At 49.7% G+C, this 16,820-nt stretch overlaps 1 protein-coding gene across 1 annotated transcript in view; it reads left to right on the top strand.

Moving 5' to 3' along the window:
• Positions 1-16,820, top strand: part of LOC120660573 (zinc finger BED domain-containing protein DAYSLEEPER-like) — an 18,179-nt gene extending 1,359 nt beyond the window's left edge. Inside the window, exons 2-3 of the mRNA XM_039939145.1 lie at positions 16,141-16,335; positions 16,412-16,820. Coding sequence (XP_039795079.1) covers positions 16,141-16,335; positions 16,412-16,446 — 230 coding nt within the window. The 3' untranslated portion in view covers positions 16,447-16,820. The remainder of the gene's footprint in view (positions 1-16,140; positions 16,336-16,411) is intronic.

Genomic DNA, 16,820 nt, shown 5'->3' with positions numbered 1-16,820 from the left:
GATGGAAGGCGGGTTTCTTGGTTTGCGCCACAAAACCAAAGAGGCGGACGGCGGTTGAAGACGCCAAGTCGTGGAGGCACGGGCGTCGGTCTCGGGACTGACGGAGGCGACGAGCGTCGACGGCATCTAGGGCCTCGCTGCGGGCGAGGAGGTGACAGGCGTCGGGCGGCGTCTAGGGCCGTCAGGAAGCCGAGGCGGGAACGGCGTCTAGGGCCACGGCGTGGAGGCGGGAATCTTCCCGCGCGTGGAGTTTTGGCGGTTTTCTCAAAACCGGCCACCTACTCGGGTTTCGCGGACCCTCCAAAACCGTGGAACGGATCTTCGTCCACATGGCGGCATGGCGGAGAAGGCTTCGAGTCGAAGAAAGAACCTCGGCCGTCGGATGAGTCCAATGTATCTTTTCCGGTTTTGCCCCTACGGGCTTTCTAGTGTCTAGTTAAGTCTAGGGGTATTTTAGTTTTTAGTCTAGAGAGTTAGAGGGGATAAAATAGAGAGAGGAGGGCAGCCAACCAGCCTGGTCCACGAGTTCCCGTCGCCCCCCTTCTGCTTTCTGTTGTTCTTCTGGTTCCTCCTCTCCTCCTTTTCTTCCTCTAGGGTTAGGATTTGGAGATGGAATTTTGAGAGCTTGTTTCACTGATTCATGGAAAAGGAGGCCCTTCCCTCCTAGTGCCCTCCGGGCTTTTGGATCGATTCAATTCGTGTTGTTTTTCTCGCTGTAGTTTGGATTCCCGTTCTTGTTTTGTATCTGTGCAGGCACCAGGGGGAGCGCACCAAGCGCTGGGGAGCTTGCAGCAGTGGCTGCTATGCAGCGTGCAAGGAGAACAGGCAGCCTGCAGCGCTAGCACCTTGGCCTTGGTGCGCAGAGGCAGAAAGCATCAGGGTGGGGAGCAGAGCGGGCAATCCCAGGTGCGCAGCAGCTCCAGCAGGCCAGCACTTGGGGGTGCGGAGCACACAGCACAACAGCAGCATGCAGCAGCTCGTTGGTGACCAGGTGCAGCACGCAAGGTGAGTTCTTCTTGTGCAGGGAGCCAAGGCGTGGCCTAGGTGTGAGGGGAGATGAACTCGACTCAGTCCACGGTGTGCAAGGGACAGCTGCATCACCACGCACTCAAGGTGCTCGACTGAATGCACAGCCGGTCTAGAAACAAATCAATTAGCTAGCTTTAGTTAGTTTTTTTCTTGCTCGACTGAATCAATTAGTTTTATTTGTTCTAGGCTTTAGTCATGCACCTAATCACATTCCCGTAGTTTGTTCTTTCTGTAGCTTTTGAAGTTTTGCTATGGAATTAAATTTCTTGCTCTAGGCCATAATTAATTTCCTGCTTAATTGAAATCAGAAAAACCTCTAAAAATTAGTTGCTAGCCTTTTAATCTTGCCTACTAGCATGCTAGAGTTAGATTAGTTTTTACTTGAGCATTTAATTTAGTTTTTGTTCGACTAACCCTCTCGTTTTGATCTGTTCTCGTTTTGCCTAGTTTCAACTCGTTTTGCTATCTGATTGTGTGTGCTCTCGGGTTTTGATTCCACAAGAGTTTTGCGACACTCTGATTGTGTTCCTAGCACTAGCAGCTTGTCCATGCTACGTAGTGTTGGCACATTTTAGAAGCAGTGGTGTGGTGTTTGTATCGGGACTTTTTCTTCTTCGATTTTCGGATCGAATTTGAGGCTCCCATTCAACACCCCCTTCTGGTCGCCTGTCCGGTCCTTCAATTGGTATCAGAGCTCGGTTGAGGTTTTCAGTACCTTAACCGGTTCGAAAACCACTCGGCGACCATGGCGAGTCTTGGTAAGATCCCGGTGTTTTCCGGCGAGGACTATGCCTACCGAAAGGTTCGCATGAGAGCCTTCCTGCAGAGCATGGGAGCCGATGTCTGGGAGATTACCACGAACCAGCTTTACGAGGTGCTTGCTATTCGGACCACACCTCTTCAGGTGACCCATCACGTGGCTAACGCCAAGGCCGTCAATGCCTTGTTCGCTGGCGTTTCTCGTGCGGAGTTCTCACGCGTCCAGGGTTTTGAGGAAGCCCACAAGATTTGGACGTGCCTTGAGAACTACCACGAGGGTACACCTCAGGTGAAGGCTAGACTGTTCGTGACTCACCGGCGTGAGTACGAGAACTTCACACAGGAGTCGGGTGAGAGCATTGACTTGATGTTCAGTCGTTTTTAGTCGATTGTGAACAAAGTCAATGCGAACAGATCTGCTGGTGCCCTTGAGTTGCTCTACGCACTTGACCGCTCTGTGTGGGATCTCAAGGTGAACACGATCATTGAGTCTGCAGGCTATGAGACTCTGACCGTGAACGAGCTTTTTAGCAAGCTCAAGGCCACGGTGGTGGATAACCAGACACGAGCCAAGCTCAATGGTGCCCCTCCTTCCAAGAGCGTCGCTCTTGTGACTGGCCCAGGTGGATCGAGCTCTAACGCTAACCCTGCTCTTGGCTTTTCTCTTGCCTCTTTGCCTTCTGTTTCAGACGAGCAGCTGGAGACGCTGGGCGACGACGACTTGTGCCTCCTCATCAGCAAGTTCCAGCGCGTCTACCACAACAGGCAGAGGAAGAAGAACCCCGGGTGCTACAACTGTGGCGATCTGAACCACTTCATCGCCGATTGCCCCAAGATGTCCGGCGGTGGCCAGAACAACTCCTTCGACTACTACCGCCACCGCGACCGCGACGAGGGAGGCTCCAACAAGGAGCGTCGGCGCCACAAGCACCGCAGTCGTGACCGGGGAGGACGCTTCGACAAGGAGTCGCTCAAGAAGCGCTTCCAGTTCAAGGCCAAGAAGCGGGAGAAGGCCTTCCTGGCGCAGCTCACCGACCTCGACAAGAGCTCCGACACCGACCGTTCTTCTTCACCGACCTCCGACGACGACGACAAGAAGAAGAAGAAGCGGGACAAGGAAGCCACCGGCTTCATCGGCCTTTGCTTGGCGGCCGGTCGGCGCAAGAGCTTCTGCACCATGGCGGGCAAAGCCGATGGTGCTCGTGCGTCTTCAGGTGGACATGCTACACCGACGCACTCCAGCTCTTCTCCTAGATCCGAGAGCGATTCAGAGGTAAACTCCATGATCGACCTGCTTGATACAGAGGTTAGGGAGTTGTACGCCGCTCTCGACAACCAGAAGAGGCTGCTTAAGGAAGCAGCTAGAGAGCGTAGAAAGCTTAGGGCTGAGCTGGCTTGTGCTAGGGAGAAATCTAGTGAGGATGAGTGCGCTGGCTGCATATCTCACATGAATGATCTTGTTGCTCTCCGTGCCAAGCATGATGAGAACGTCGCGAACTTAGATGTTGCTAAGACTTCGCTTTCTGACGTGTCTCACGAGCTAGCCAAGGCCAAGCATGAGCTTGAACTTGTCAAGGACGCTCCCATTGTTAGTGATGTACTTGAATGCGATGAGTGTCCTATCTTCAAGTCTGATCTAGCTTCTTTGCAGTCTAAGTTTGCTACTGTTGTTTGTGAACTAGAGGAGCTTAGATCTAGGCCTGCTTTGCTTGGCGCTTGTAAGCTTTATCCCACGCTTAGGTTGGAGCTAAAGGAGAAGAATGCTTTGATCAAGTCTTTTGGAAAGACTAAGGTCATAGTGTCTAGCCCACCTATTGACTACTCTGTTTGCCCTGATTTGATTGCTAATTTAGATAGTCTTGCGGTAGAGAAAGCCAACTTAGAGAATGAGAATACCTATCTTAGGGCGATTCTGAGTTGGGTTTCTAGCAGTGAGCCACAGTTGGGCATGATGATTAAACAGTTCAAGCGTGGTGATGGGTTTGGGGTCGGTTACACATACACGAAGTCAGACTTTGACAAATTGTATGGTAAGATTGGCAAGGCTGTTGGAAACACTGCTAGCATGAGCACGCAGCCTTCGCTTGTTGACCCCGCGGATGGTGTGCTTAAAGAACCACCTAAAGCACCTCCGCAAAAGCAGGTTTGGGTTCCAAAGCCCAATGCGCTGAGAAATCCCCTCGACACGGTCCCTGCTACCACAGCCCAGGTTGCCCAGAAGAAGAGGGCTGCTCCCCCCCGTCCGCAGGCTAGGCCTCCACCTCCCAAGCGTGAGGTGAGGTACCACTGCGAGTTCTGTGACTGGGAAGGTCACTTGGAAGAGTTTTGCTTCAGGAGGAAGCGGGCTGTGAGGAAAGAGCAGGAGAGACAGAACGCGGACATGTACTCTGCTCGGGTGCATGGTCCTTCTCGGCGTGGTGATAGGCGAGATGCTAGGGCGCGCCGTGTAGGTGGAGGTCAGGGAGACGGTGGTGGTTACCGTGCTCCAGCGGGTGGTCGCTTTGCCGGTCGTGCTCCTGGTTGTTTTCAGTACGGCTATGGACCACGGGACCGAGGCTTTGGAGGAGGTTTTGAGGCTCCACGCTTTTCTCGCGGTGGTGTTCGTTAGTCACGCGGTAGACGGGATGAGGGATACGCTTTGCCTGATTTTGCTAACCCTTCTGTAGAGCAAATGGCTCGACACTGGTTTGCTTCTCACTTTGCTAACCCCAGTGTTGAGACATTTGCTCACCTTTTGTCTCACTACTGATGTGCAGGTCGGAGGCTTGGAGAACAGGTGGATCATGGACTCCGGTTGTTCGCGCCACATGACCGGAAATGACAAATGGTTCTCCAGCCTCACCCCAATGTGCTCAAAGGAATACATTGTGTTCGGGGATAATGGAAGAGGAAAGGTACGTGGACTTGGCGTTGTTCGAGTTTCTGATCGCTTTACCCTGAGAGAAGTTGCTTTGGTTTCGAATCTTGGCTTTAATTTGCTCTCTGTGTCGCAACTTCTTGATGAGGGGTTTGAGGTTCGCTTTAAGGAAGGCTGTTCGCGTGTTTTGGATTCCAGGGGAGATTTGGTTTGCCGGATTACACCTCGTGATCGAGTTTTCTTAGTTGACTTCTCTGGAACTCCTTTCGGCCCTTCTCATTGCTTGATGGCTGGTCCTTCTTCTGATCTGAGGAAGTGACATAGGAGACTTGGACATTTGAGCTTTGACTTGTTGTCGAGACTGAGCTCACTTGGCCTGATCCGAGGATTGCCCAAATTGATGTTTGAAAAGGACCTTGTTTGCCATCCGTGTCACCACGGGAAGATGATTGCCGCTTCTCATCCACATGTTAATCAGGTGATGACCTCTCACCCTGGAGAGTTGCTACACATGGACACTGTCGGTCCTTCTCGGGTGATGTCTGTTGGTGGGAAGTGGTACGTTCTTGTGATCGTGGACGACTTTTCTCGCTATTCTTGGGTCTTTTTCATGAGAACCAAGGATGAGGCTTTCGAGTTTGTTCGAGACTTGATCATGAGGTTGAAAAACAAGTTACCCCAGGCCATGAGAGCGCTCCGCAATGATAATGACACAGAATTCAAAAATGCTCATTTTGACGCCTTTTGCAGTGATCAAGGGCTTGAACACCAGTATTCTTCTCCCTACACTCCACAGCAGAATGGAGTTGTAGAGCGGAAGAATCGGATGCTGGTTGAGATGGCGGGGACGATGCTCGATGAGCATAGGACTCCTCGTAGATACTGGGCTGAAGCGGTTAACACCGCTTGTTGCGTGTCCAACCGCATTTTCTTGCGTGCTTTCATGCACAGGACTTCTTATGAGTTGCGGTTTGGACGCCAGCCCCGTGTTGACCATCTCAGAGTTTTCGGTTACCGGTGCTTTGTGCTGAAAGATGGAAATCTTGATAAGTTTGAGTCTCGCTTGTCTGACGGTGTCTTTCTTGGTTATGCTTCTCACTCTAGAGCGTACCGTGTGCTGATTATTGATACTAACATCGTCAGAGAGACTTGTGAAGTCACTTTCGACGAGACTGCACCGTGCAATTCTTCTGTCTTTGAAGTTGCAGGAGATGATGAGCTCGGCACCTCCATCTCGGAAGATGAGGAGGAAGAAGCTACCACGCGTGTTGTGGACCTAGCTATCTCTGCTACGAGCTCGGACGATGACGACGGCCCCGATCCGACTACGTCTACTTCACGGGGGCTGATCGAGGAGGTGACTCAGGCTTCACCAGCTACACCTGAGGAGGCACCAGCTTTGGTTGAGGAGGAGGCGACTTCGACACGGGAAGCACCGCGACACATTCAGCGCTGCCATCCACCTCAACAGATGCTAGGTGATCTCAACGAGCGAGTCACCAGGTCCAAGGTAACAAGTATTGCTGGCTTTGCTCATTCAGCGTTTGTTGCCTCTTTTGAGCCTAAGGATATTGGACACGCTCTTTCTGATTCTAATTGGGTCAATGCCATGCATGAGGAACTTGAAAATTTTGAAAGAAACCAAGTTTAGGTTTTAGTCGAGCCTCCACCTGCTTGTAATCCCATCGGAACGAAGTGGGTTTTCAAAAACAAGTAGGGTGAGGATGGTTTGGTTGTTCGGAACAAGGCTCGTCTTGCTGCCCAGGGGTTTTGCCAAAAAGAGGGTATTGATTTTGAGGAAACTTTTGGCCCTGTTGCTCGTTTGGAAGCTATTCGAATCTTTCTTGCATTTGCTGCTTCCAAGGGTTTTAAGGTTTTCTGAGGGACCGAAAAGGCGACCAGAGGGGGGGTGAATGGGAGCCTTTAAGAATTCTCGATGAGAAAAAAGTCTATGTCCCGAATTCAAACCCTACACACCTCTCTTCTAATCGCCAAGGTGAGACAGGCCAACTCGCGACGAGCTCACCTAAGAACGGTTTGGTAGAACTCGACGCAAAGAGGAAATTCGCAAAAAGCTATCTGCTTGACACAACACAAAGCGGAAGCGACAATTACCAATTACCAACAGAGATAGTTCAGCTCATTAATCATCCAAATAAATAATTGATGAGTGTAGAACGAAAGTGAACAAAAGCAGTATACCTCACTAGTTCCAAAACAAACACTTCTACAGAGCAGACATATAGCATGCACACCGAGAGAGAATTATGCTTTGGTGCTCAGGAATCATGCCAAGCTCAAGTGAATATCTAATTCAGCAAGTAATGATTGCCTAACCATTCTTACTGTAGCATGAAAGCAACACTTCACATTTGAAAGAACCAATCAAAAAGTGAGCACAGCAAGCATGCATGCAAACCTCGCTGAGCTTGGGAGTTGGGTCTGAGTGCGTGTGGACACCTTGCCGTGCAGACCTGCTCCTTCTCCTGGGTCGCTTTGGCGTGCGCCTTGCAGCTGTCCGCCGGTGCAGCAATTCGTCGAGCACTGTGCGGGCGTGAAGCTCAGCTGACCAAACCTGTGTTTCAGCACCCCGCCTTGATCCGCTGCAGTGCTGGCCTGCAGTGCTGCTGTGCCTCCGTGCGCTGGCCTATGGCTGGACCCGCTGCTCTTGCTGCTGCGGACGCAGCGATGCCTTGCCACGCGAGCGTACTGCAGCCGCCACAGCAAGCGCCTGCCGGTGCCGCCGCGCCGTGTGTGTGGCCGCCGCCCGAGCGAGCGCCACGCACGCCCTCTCCCCTGTTGCTGGGATGCCGCGCCCAGGGGCACCGCAAGCCTGGCGCTACTTGTTGCCCAGTGCTCCCCGACCTGCACGCGCAAGAACAGAGGGGCCAAACAAATCCAAAACGAGCCACGAATTGAATCAAAATCGACCGCTCCGAGGTCAAGAGGAGGGAAGGGCCTCCATTCCCAGCGAATCCAAGGTACAAGGTCTCAAATTCCCATCACAAAATCCTAACCCTAGGGGAGAAGAGGAAGAAAGGGGAAGAACCAGGAAAAGCAAAGGGAGGGGGCGACGGGAATGGTGAGTCCAGGAAAAGAGAGAGAGAGTGGGGAGGAAGAGAGATATTTATCCCCCACTAACTCTAGACTAAAAGACTAAACTACCCCTATACTCTATTAGACACTAGAAAGCCCGTAGGGGCAAAACCGGAAAAAGATACAATGACTCATCCGACGGTCGAGGTTCTTTCTTCGAGTCGAAGTCTTCTCCGCGATGCCGCCGTTTGGATGAAGATCCGGTTCGCGGTTTTTGGGGGGTCCGCGAAACCCGGGTAGGTGGCCGGTTTTGAGAAAACAGTCAAAACTCCACGCGCGGGAAGATTCCCACCTCCACGCCGTGGCCCTAGACGCTGTTCCCGCCTCGGCCTTCTGACGGCACTAGACGCCGCCCGACGCCCGTCACTTCCTCGCCCGCAGCGAGGCCCTAGACGCCGTCGACGCCCGTCGCCTCCGTCAGTCCCGAGACCGACGCCCGTGCCTCCACGACTTGGCGTCTTCAACCGACGTCCGCCTCCTTGGTTTTATGGCGCAAACCAAGAAACCCGCCTTCCGTCGCCGCTTGCGCCCTCGATCCAGGAGTGGACGCCACAGCTGCCGCCCGGCCCGAGCTCCTCCACGGCAACTCTCCGTCGACACTCGACGCCCGTGTACCTGCAATCCAAAGACCAAGCGCACGATTACACCGGACGGTTGACAATTCACTCATCACAGGCTGGATAGAGTACTCTCATTCCTCAATCTCCCCCTTGATGAGTGCATTGTCAACACACCACCTGTAACCAGAGAAGTGATAAAAAGAAACAAGAAAGCGAAGAACTCAAGCAAGTGACACAAAGCTCAGAAAGGCAAGACCAGTCACTTACTCAAGCACAGATCGATCCCCTAAGACAAGGACAACGGCTCGACGCAATCGATCAAATGCCAAAACATGACTCCTCAAAGACAGAGGTAACGCTCGACGCAGTCATGCTGGAAGTGGAAGGAAAGCAAGGAAAACCAGGAGCCAAAAACAAAGCAGAAACTCCTCAAGCAAAGCTTTTCCCTCTCACAAGTGCAACTCTCCCAAAATGATGCACTCTCAAAGCCCTGTGCACAACAAGTTTTTCCAAAAATCAAACAAGTCTCCCCCTTGTTCGATCACTTCTCTCAAAATTCTCCCCCTTGTTGGCACATGCACACATCAAGTCTAAAAAGACCTAAAGCTCCCCCTGAAGCAAAAACTCCCCCTGAACAGATGCTATGCCATGAATGCAATGCAGGAGGTGTAAGTGAAAGCATTCAGGGATACAAAGATATGAGCAACATCTAGTCTCAAGCACGTGTGCATCCATAAACTAGACATGCATCTAGCTCAACAGGGTATATCAAATCAATCTAGAGCTAGGCAAGTTCAGTTTAGGAGAAATAAAAGTATCACCCATGATCTAGCACTAACAAGTAGGGAATGAAAATCAGTGCTACTCATACTCATACAGGTGAGCCAAATCAGCCAAAACAAGTTGCCAACATTCATTTTTCAATCAAATTTATATCAAGAAATTCTTTAATGCCAGGGGTTGAAAGCTTGTCATGCTTCACTTAGCAACGAGGCCAAGCCTATGCCAAAAGACAATCAGAAGCTTAAGGCACTCGCTTCAGTCAAGCACAGTCTTGCCCGGGTTCTCACTAGTGCTATGTGAGCCGTCCCGAAAGCTCGATCAGTGCGACAAGCAATCCCACCTGGATCTTTTCATCCCATTTCAGACATATTTTAAACAAATTTAACAATTTTAGCTCATGTCAAAGATTACAAGTCACACTAACATGAATAAGATAGCAAAGCACATCAATACATCCTATCATGCTAGTAGCCAAGACAGGGTGACCATGTTTTCAGATTTTCAAATCAAAATAGCTTAACTCAGATGATATGACATATACTGTGGAGCAAGCTATACATGATCGAGTCTAAGAACCTACACTAGCAAGCACTAGAAGATCATAACAGTGTATACAAGAATGCCAGTGCAGTGTAGCAATGCAAAATGCAAACAAGTACAATGAATATGCACAATGCAACTAACAAACCTAGAAAATGAAGAGAAGCAAATAAAACCTACAAAGCTAACCAAAGAAAAGTCAGCGATCAAAAGGGGTAACAAACCCCAAGCTCCCCTCGCAAGCGAGCAAATGTGTCCTGCTCAAGAGGTTTTGTGAGGATATCTGCGGTTTGCCTCTCTGAAGGGACATGGATCAAGTCTATGTGGCCTCTCTCATTGTTATCTCGCAAGAAATGGAATCTGATATCTATGTGTTTGGTTCTGGAGTGTAGGACAGGGTTCTTTGCAATGCTAATGGCTGACATGTTGTCCACAAAGATGGGAACCCTACCGAAACTCAAGCTATAATCCTGCAAGGTTTGTTTCATCCAAAGTATCTGGGAGCAGCAGCTAGCAGCGGCAACATACTCAGCTTCTGTAGAAGAAAGTGCTACACTAGCCTGCTTGCGAGAGGACCAAGACACCAAAGATGTACCGAGAAATTGACAAGTGCCAGATGTCGACTTGCGATCCAACCGACACCCACCGAAATCGGCATCAGAAAAGCCCACCAAAACCAGAGAAGAATCCGCAGAATACCAAAGACCAAATTCAGGGGTGAATTTAAGATACCTGAAGATGCGTTTCACCACCTGCCTGTGGGAGGTGCGCGGAGAAGCCTGGTACCGCGCGCAGAGGCAGACGCCGAACTGGATGTTCGGTCACGTCGCCGTCAGGTATAGGAGAGAGCCGATCATGCTCCTGTATTCTTTCTGGTCCACCGCTTCGCCATCCAAGTCCTCATCAAGCGCCGTCGATGTGCTGATTGGAGTCGGCTGAGGTGACAAGTCACTCATGTCGAACTTCCGCAGCAAGTCTCTAGTGTACTTGGCTTGATGGACAAAAGTGCCCTGAGGAGTTTGCTTGATCTGCAGCCCGAGGAAGAACTGCAGCTCACCCATCATGCTCATCTCGAACTCCCTGGACATCTGCTCAGAAAACTTGGAGACAAGAGCGTGAGAAGAGCCACCAAAGATAATATCATCCACGTATATCTGAACCAAAAGGAAATCAGTGCCAGATCGCATGAGGAACAAAGTTTTATCAACACATCCCATTTTAAAGCCCTGAGCCAGCAAAAAGGTTTTCAATCTATCATACCAAGCTCTAGGTGCCTGTTTCAAATCGTAAAGAGTTTTCTGGAGTTTATAAACACGGTTTGGAAACTTGGGATTTTCGAAACCAGGGGGTTGCTTCACATAAACCTCTTCCTCGATAAAACCATTCAAGAAGGCAGATTTAACGTCCATTTGGAAAACTTTAAAACCCTTGGAAGCAGCAAATGCAAGAAAGATTCGAATAGCTTCCAAACGAGCAACAGGGGCAAAAGTCTCCTCAAAATCAATACCCTCTTTTTGGCCCTGTTGCTCGTTTGGAAGCTATTCGAATCTTTCTTGCATTTGCTGCTTCCAAGGGTTTTAAGGTTTTCCAAATGGATGTTAAATCTGCCTTCTTGAATGGTTTTATCGAAGAAGAGGTTTATGTGAAGCAACCCCCTGGTTTCGAAAATCTCAAGTTTCCAAACCGTGTTTATAAACTTCAGAAAGCTCTTTACGGTTTGAAACAGGCACCTAGAGCTTGGTATGATAGATTGAAAACCTTTTTGCTGGCTCAGGGCTTTAAAATGGGATGTGTTGATAAAACTTTGTTCCTCATGGGATCTGGCACTGATTTTCTTTTGGTTCAGATATACGTGGATGATATTATCTTTGGTGGCTCTTCTCACGCTCTTGTCTCCAAGTTTTCTGAGCAGATGTCCAGGGAGTTCGAGATGAGCATGATGGGTGAGTTGCAGTTCTTCCTCGGGCTGCAGATCAAGCAAACTCCTCAGGGCACTTTTGTCCATCAAGCCAAGTACACTAGAGACTTGCTGCGGAAGTTCGACATGAGTGACTTGTCTCCTCAGCCGACTCCGATCAGCACATCTACGGCGCTTGATGAGGACTTGGATGGCGAGGCGGTGGACCAGAAGGAGTACAGGAGCATGATTGGCTCTCTCCTGTACCTGACGGCGACGCGACCGGACATCCAGTTTGGCGTCTGCCTCTGCGCGCGGTATCAGACTTCGCCGCGCACCTCCCACAGGCAGGTGGTGAAACGCATCTTCAGGTATCTGAAATTCACCCCTAAATTTGGTCTTTGGTATTCTGCAGATTCTTCTCTGGTTTTGGTGGGCTTTTCTGATGCCGATTTTGGTGGGTGTCGGTTGGATCGCAAGTCGACATACGGCACTTGTCAATTTCTCAGTACATCTTTGGTGTCTTGGTCCTCTCGCAAGCAGGCTAGCGTAGCGCTTTCTTCCACAGAAGCTGAGTATGTTGCCGCTGCTAGCTGCTGCTCCCAGATACTTTGGATGAAACAAACCTTGCAGGATTATGGCTTGAGTTTCGGTAGGGTTCCCATCTTTGTAGACAACATGTCAGCCATTAGCATTGCAAAGAACCCTGTCCTACACTCCAGAACCAAGCACATAGACATTCGATTCCATTTCCTGCGAGACAATCATGAGAGAGGACACATAGACCTGATCCATGTCCCTTCAGAGAGGCAAATCACAGATATCCTCACCAAACCGCTAGAGCAAGACACCTTTGCATGCTTGCGAGGGGAGCTTGGGGTTTGTTACCCCTTTTGATCACTGACTTTTATTTTGGTTAGCTTGGTAGGTCTTTGTTTTGCTTCTCTTGGTTTTCTAGGTTTGGTAGTTGCATTGTGCATATGCATTGTACATGTTTGCATTTTGCATTGTCTCACTTGTACTAGCATTCTTGTGTACATTGCTATGATCTTCTAGTGCTTGCTAGTGTGAGTTGATAAACTTAATTATGTATAGCTTGCTCCATTGTGTATATGACATCATCTGAGTTAAGCTATTTTGATTTGAAAATCTGAAAACATGATCACCCTGTCTTGGCTACTAGCATGTTAGGGCGTGTTGATATGCTTTGCTATCTTATTCATGCTAGTGTGACCTTTCGTTCAGCAATTCATATTTGAAATGATCTAAATCTGATAAAATTGCTTGAACTGTTCTGGAAATGGATGGAAAAGATACAGGTGGGATTGCTTGTCGCACAGATCGTTCTTTCGGGACGGCTCACTTTGCACTTGTGAGAACCCGGGCAAGGCTGTGCATGACTGAAACGAGTGCCTTAAGCTTCTGATTGTCTTTTGGCATAGGCTTGGTCTTGTTGCTAAGTAAAGCATGACAAGCTTTCAACCCCTGGCAATAAGAATTGCTTGATATAAATTTGATTGAAAAAATGAATGTTGGCAACTTGTTTTGGCTGGTTTGGCTCACCTGTATGATTTTGATTAGCACTGCTTTCCATTCCCTACTTGTTAGTGCTAGATCATGGGTGATTCTTTTATTTCTCATAAACTGAACTTGCCTAGCTCTAGACTGATATGATATACCCTGTTGAGCTAGATGCAGGTCTTGTTTATGGATGCACACGTGCTTGTGACTAGATGTTGCTCATATCCCTGTATCCCTGAATGCTTTCACTTACACCTCCTGCATTGCATTCATTGCATAGCATCTGTTCAGGGGGAGTCTCAGCTTCAGGGGGAGCTTTTGGTCTTTTTAGGCTTGATGTGTGCATGTGCCAACAAGGGGGAGAATTTTGAGAGAAGTGATCGAACAAGGGGGAGACTTGTTTGATTTTTGAAAAACTTGTTGTGCACAGGGCTTCGAGAGTGCATCATTTTGGGAGAGTTGCATTTTTGAGAGGGAAAAACTTTACTTGGGGAGTTTCTGCTTTGTTCTTGGCTCCTGGTTTTCCTCGTTTTCCCTCTGCTTCTTGCATGACTGCGTCGAGCGTTACCTCTGTCTTTGAGGAGTCATGTTTTGGCTTTTGATCGATTGCGTCGAGCCTTTGCCCTTGTCTTAGGGGATCGATTTTGCTTGAGTGAGTGACTGTTCCTGCCTTTCTGAGCCTTTTGTCACTTGCTTGTGCTTCTTTGTTCTTTTCTGGTTTCACTTCTCTTGGTTCATTTGTGGTGTGTTGACAATGCACTCATCAAGGGGGAGATTGAGGAATGTTGAGTACTCTATCCTGCTTGTGATGAGTGAATTGTCAATCGTGCGGTGTGATCGTGCGCTTGGTCTTTGGATTGCAAGTACACGGGCGTCGAGTGTCGACGGAGAGTTGCCGTGGAGGAGCTCGGGCCGGGCGGCAGCTGTGGCGTCCACTCCTGGATCGAGGGCGCAAGCGGCGACGGAAGGCGGGTTTCTTGGTTTGCACCACAAAACCAAGGATGCGGACGGCGGTTGAAGACGCCAAGTCGTGGAGGCACGGGCGTCGGTCTCGGGACTGACGGAGGCGACGGGCGTCGACGGCGTCTAGGGCCTCGCTGCGGGCGAGGAGGTGACGGGCGTCGGGCGGCATCTAGGGCCGTCAGGAAGCCGAGGCGGGAACGGCGTCTAGGGCCATGGCGTGGAGGCGGGAATCTTCCCGCGCATGGAGTTTTGGCGGTTTTCTCAAAACCGGCCACCTACCCGGGTTTCGCGGACCCTCCAAAACCGCGGAACGGATCTTCGTCCACATGGCGGCATGGCGGAGAAGGCTTCGAGTCGAAGAAAGAACCTCGGCCGTCGGATGAGTCCAATGTATCTTTTCCGGTTTTGCCCCTACGGGCTTTCTAGTGTCTAGTTAAGTCTAGGGGTATTTTAGTCTTTAGTCTAGAGAGTTAGAGGGGATAAAATAGAGAGAGGAGGGCAGCCAACCAGCCTGGTCCACGAGTTCCCGTCGCCCCCCTTCTGCTTTCTGTTGTTCTTCTGGTTCCTCCTCTCCTCCTTTTCTTCCTCTAGGGTTAGGATTTGGAGATGGAATTTTGAGAGCTTGTTTCACTGATTCATGGGAAAGGAGGCCCTTCCCTCCTAGTGCCCTCCGGGCTTTTGGATCGATTCAATTCGTGTTGTTTTTCTCGCTGTAGTTTGGATTCCCGTTCTTGTTTTGTATCTGTGCAGGCACCAGGGGGAGCGCACCAAGCGCTGGGGAGCTTGCAGCAGTGGCTGCTATGCAGCGTGCAAGGAGAACAGGCAGCCTGCAGCGCTAGCACCTTGGCCTTGGTGCGCAGAGGCAGAAAGCATCAGGGTGGGGAGCAGAGCGGGCGATCCCAGGTGCGCAGCAGCTCCAGCAGGCCAGCACTTGGGGGTGCGGAGCACACAGCACAGCAGCAGCATGCAGCAGCTCGTTGGTGACCAGGTGCAGCACGCAAGGTGAGTTCTTCTTGTGCAGGGAGCCAAGGCGTGGCCTAGGTGTGAGGGGAGATGAACTCGACTCAGTCCACGGCGTGCAAGGGACAGCTGCATCACCACGCACTCAAGGTGCTCGACTGAATGCACAGCCGGTCTAGAAACAAATCAATTAGCTAGCTTTAGTTAGTTTTTTTCTTGCTCGACTGAATCAATTAGTTTTATTTGTTCTAGGCTTTAGTCATGCACCTAATCACATTCCCGTAGTTTGTTCTTTCTGTAGCTTTTGAAGTTTTGCTATGGAATTAAATTTCTTGCTCTAGGCCATAATTAATTTCCTGCTTAATTGAAATCAGAAAAACCTCTAAAAATTAGTTGCTAGCCTTTTAATCTTGCCTACTAGCATGCTAGAGTTAGATTAGTTTTTACTTGAGCATTTAATTTAGTTTTTGTTCGACTAACCCTCTCGTTTTGATCTGTTCTCGTTTTGCCTAGTTTCAACTCGTTTTGCTATCTGATTGTGTGTGCTCTCGGGTTTTGATTCCACAAGAGTTTTGCGACACTCTGATTGTGTTCCTAGCACTAGCAGCTTGTCCATGCTGCGTAGTGTTGGCACATTTTAGAAGCAGTGGTGTGGTGTTTGTATCGGGACTTTTTCTTCTTCGATTTTCGGATCGAATTTGAGGCTCCCATTCAACACCCTCTTCTGGTCGCCTGTCCGTTCTTTCAATTGGTATCAGAGCTCGGTTGAGGTTTTCAGTACCTTAACCGGTTCGAAAACCACTCGGCGACCATGGCGAGTCTTGGTAAGATCCCGGTGTTTTCCGGCGAGGACTATGCCTACTGGAAGGTTCGCATGAGAGCCTTCCTGCAGAGCATGGGAGCCGATGTCTAGGAGATTACCACGAACCAGCTTTACGAGTTGCTTGCTATTCGGACCACACCTCTTCAGGTGACCCAGCACGAGGCTAACGCCAAGGCCGTCAATGCCTTGTTCGCTGGCGTTTCTCGTGCGGAGTTCTCACACGTCCAGGGTTTTCATGAAGCCCACAAGATTTGGACGTGCCTTGAGAACTACCACGAGGGTACACCTCAGGTGAAGGCCAGACTGTTCGAAACTCACCGGCGTGAGTACGAGAACTTCACACAGGAGCCGGGTGTTCTCCAGTGGTGGAAGGAACATAGCCTAACCTATCCGACGATTGCTCAGATGGCACGCGATATTCTGACACTACCATGCAATACTGCGTGCAAGGTAGCAACAAGAACTGCAGGACTAGCAATGTGTGAGTCAGCTGACAAGAGCCATATTGAAATGCTCGTATGTACTCAAGATTGGCTTGCACCAGCCGGTATGACCTACCCTCTTTTATATCCTATTTCTGCATGTTCCCATTCTTGTGCTAACTGATCTTATTAACTTTACAGCCATGAGAAGTGTGGTTCCGACCGATGATATTTAGAAAGAATATGTCATCCTTCCTATTGTTCAGTGGAAGCTAGCAAGCTGCTGTCCTCATTTACCGGTTATAATCGCTGAATCGGTGCTACTAGCAGTGGCTCATTTTGTTGCCTCTTTGATACAGGATTCAACTAGGAGAAATCACATGGCGCTGTGTCAAACTTGAAGCAATCTTTTGTGTTATGTTTAATTACTGATGGAGCTGTGTTGTAGTTTCTGTACGTATCGGTAGTGTGGAGCCTGTCAGTAGTTCTTGCTTCTGGTTTCAGATACTTTCTCGAAAAAAAATTCAGATACTGTTATCTTAAGACATGCTATCTGATGATCCTTGATCATACTCATGTTCAGATATTCACTTACTCCATTTATGCTTTC

This window comes from Panicum virgatum, chromosome 2N (assembly GCF_016808335.1).
Source record: "Panicum virgatum strain AP13 chromosome 2N, P.virgatum_v5, whole genome shotgun sequence".
In the NCBI taxonomy this organism is placed as follows: domain Eukaryota; kingdom Viridiplantae; phylum Streptophyta; class Magnoliopsida; order Poales; family Poaceae; genus Panicum; species Panicum virgatum.
This window is presented reverse-complemented; position numbering and strand designations above follow the sequence as displayed.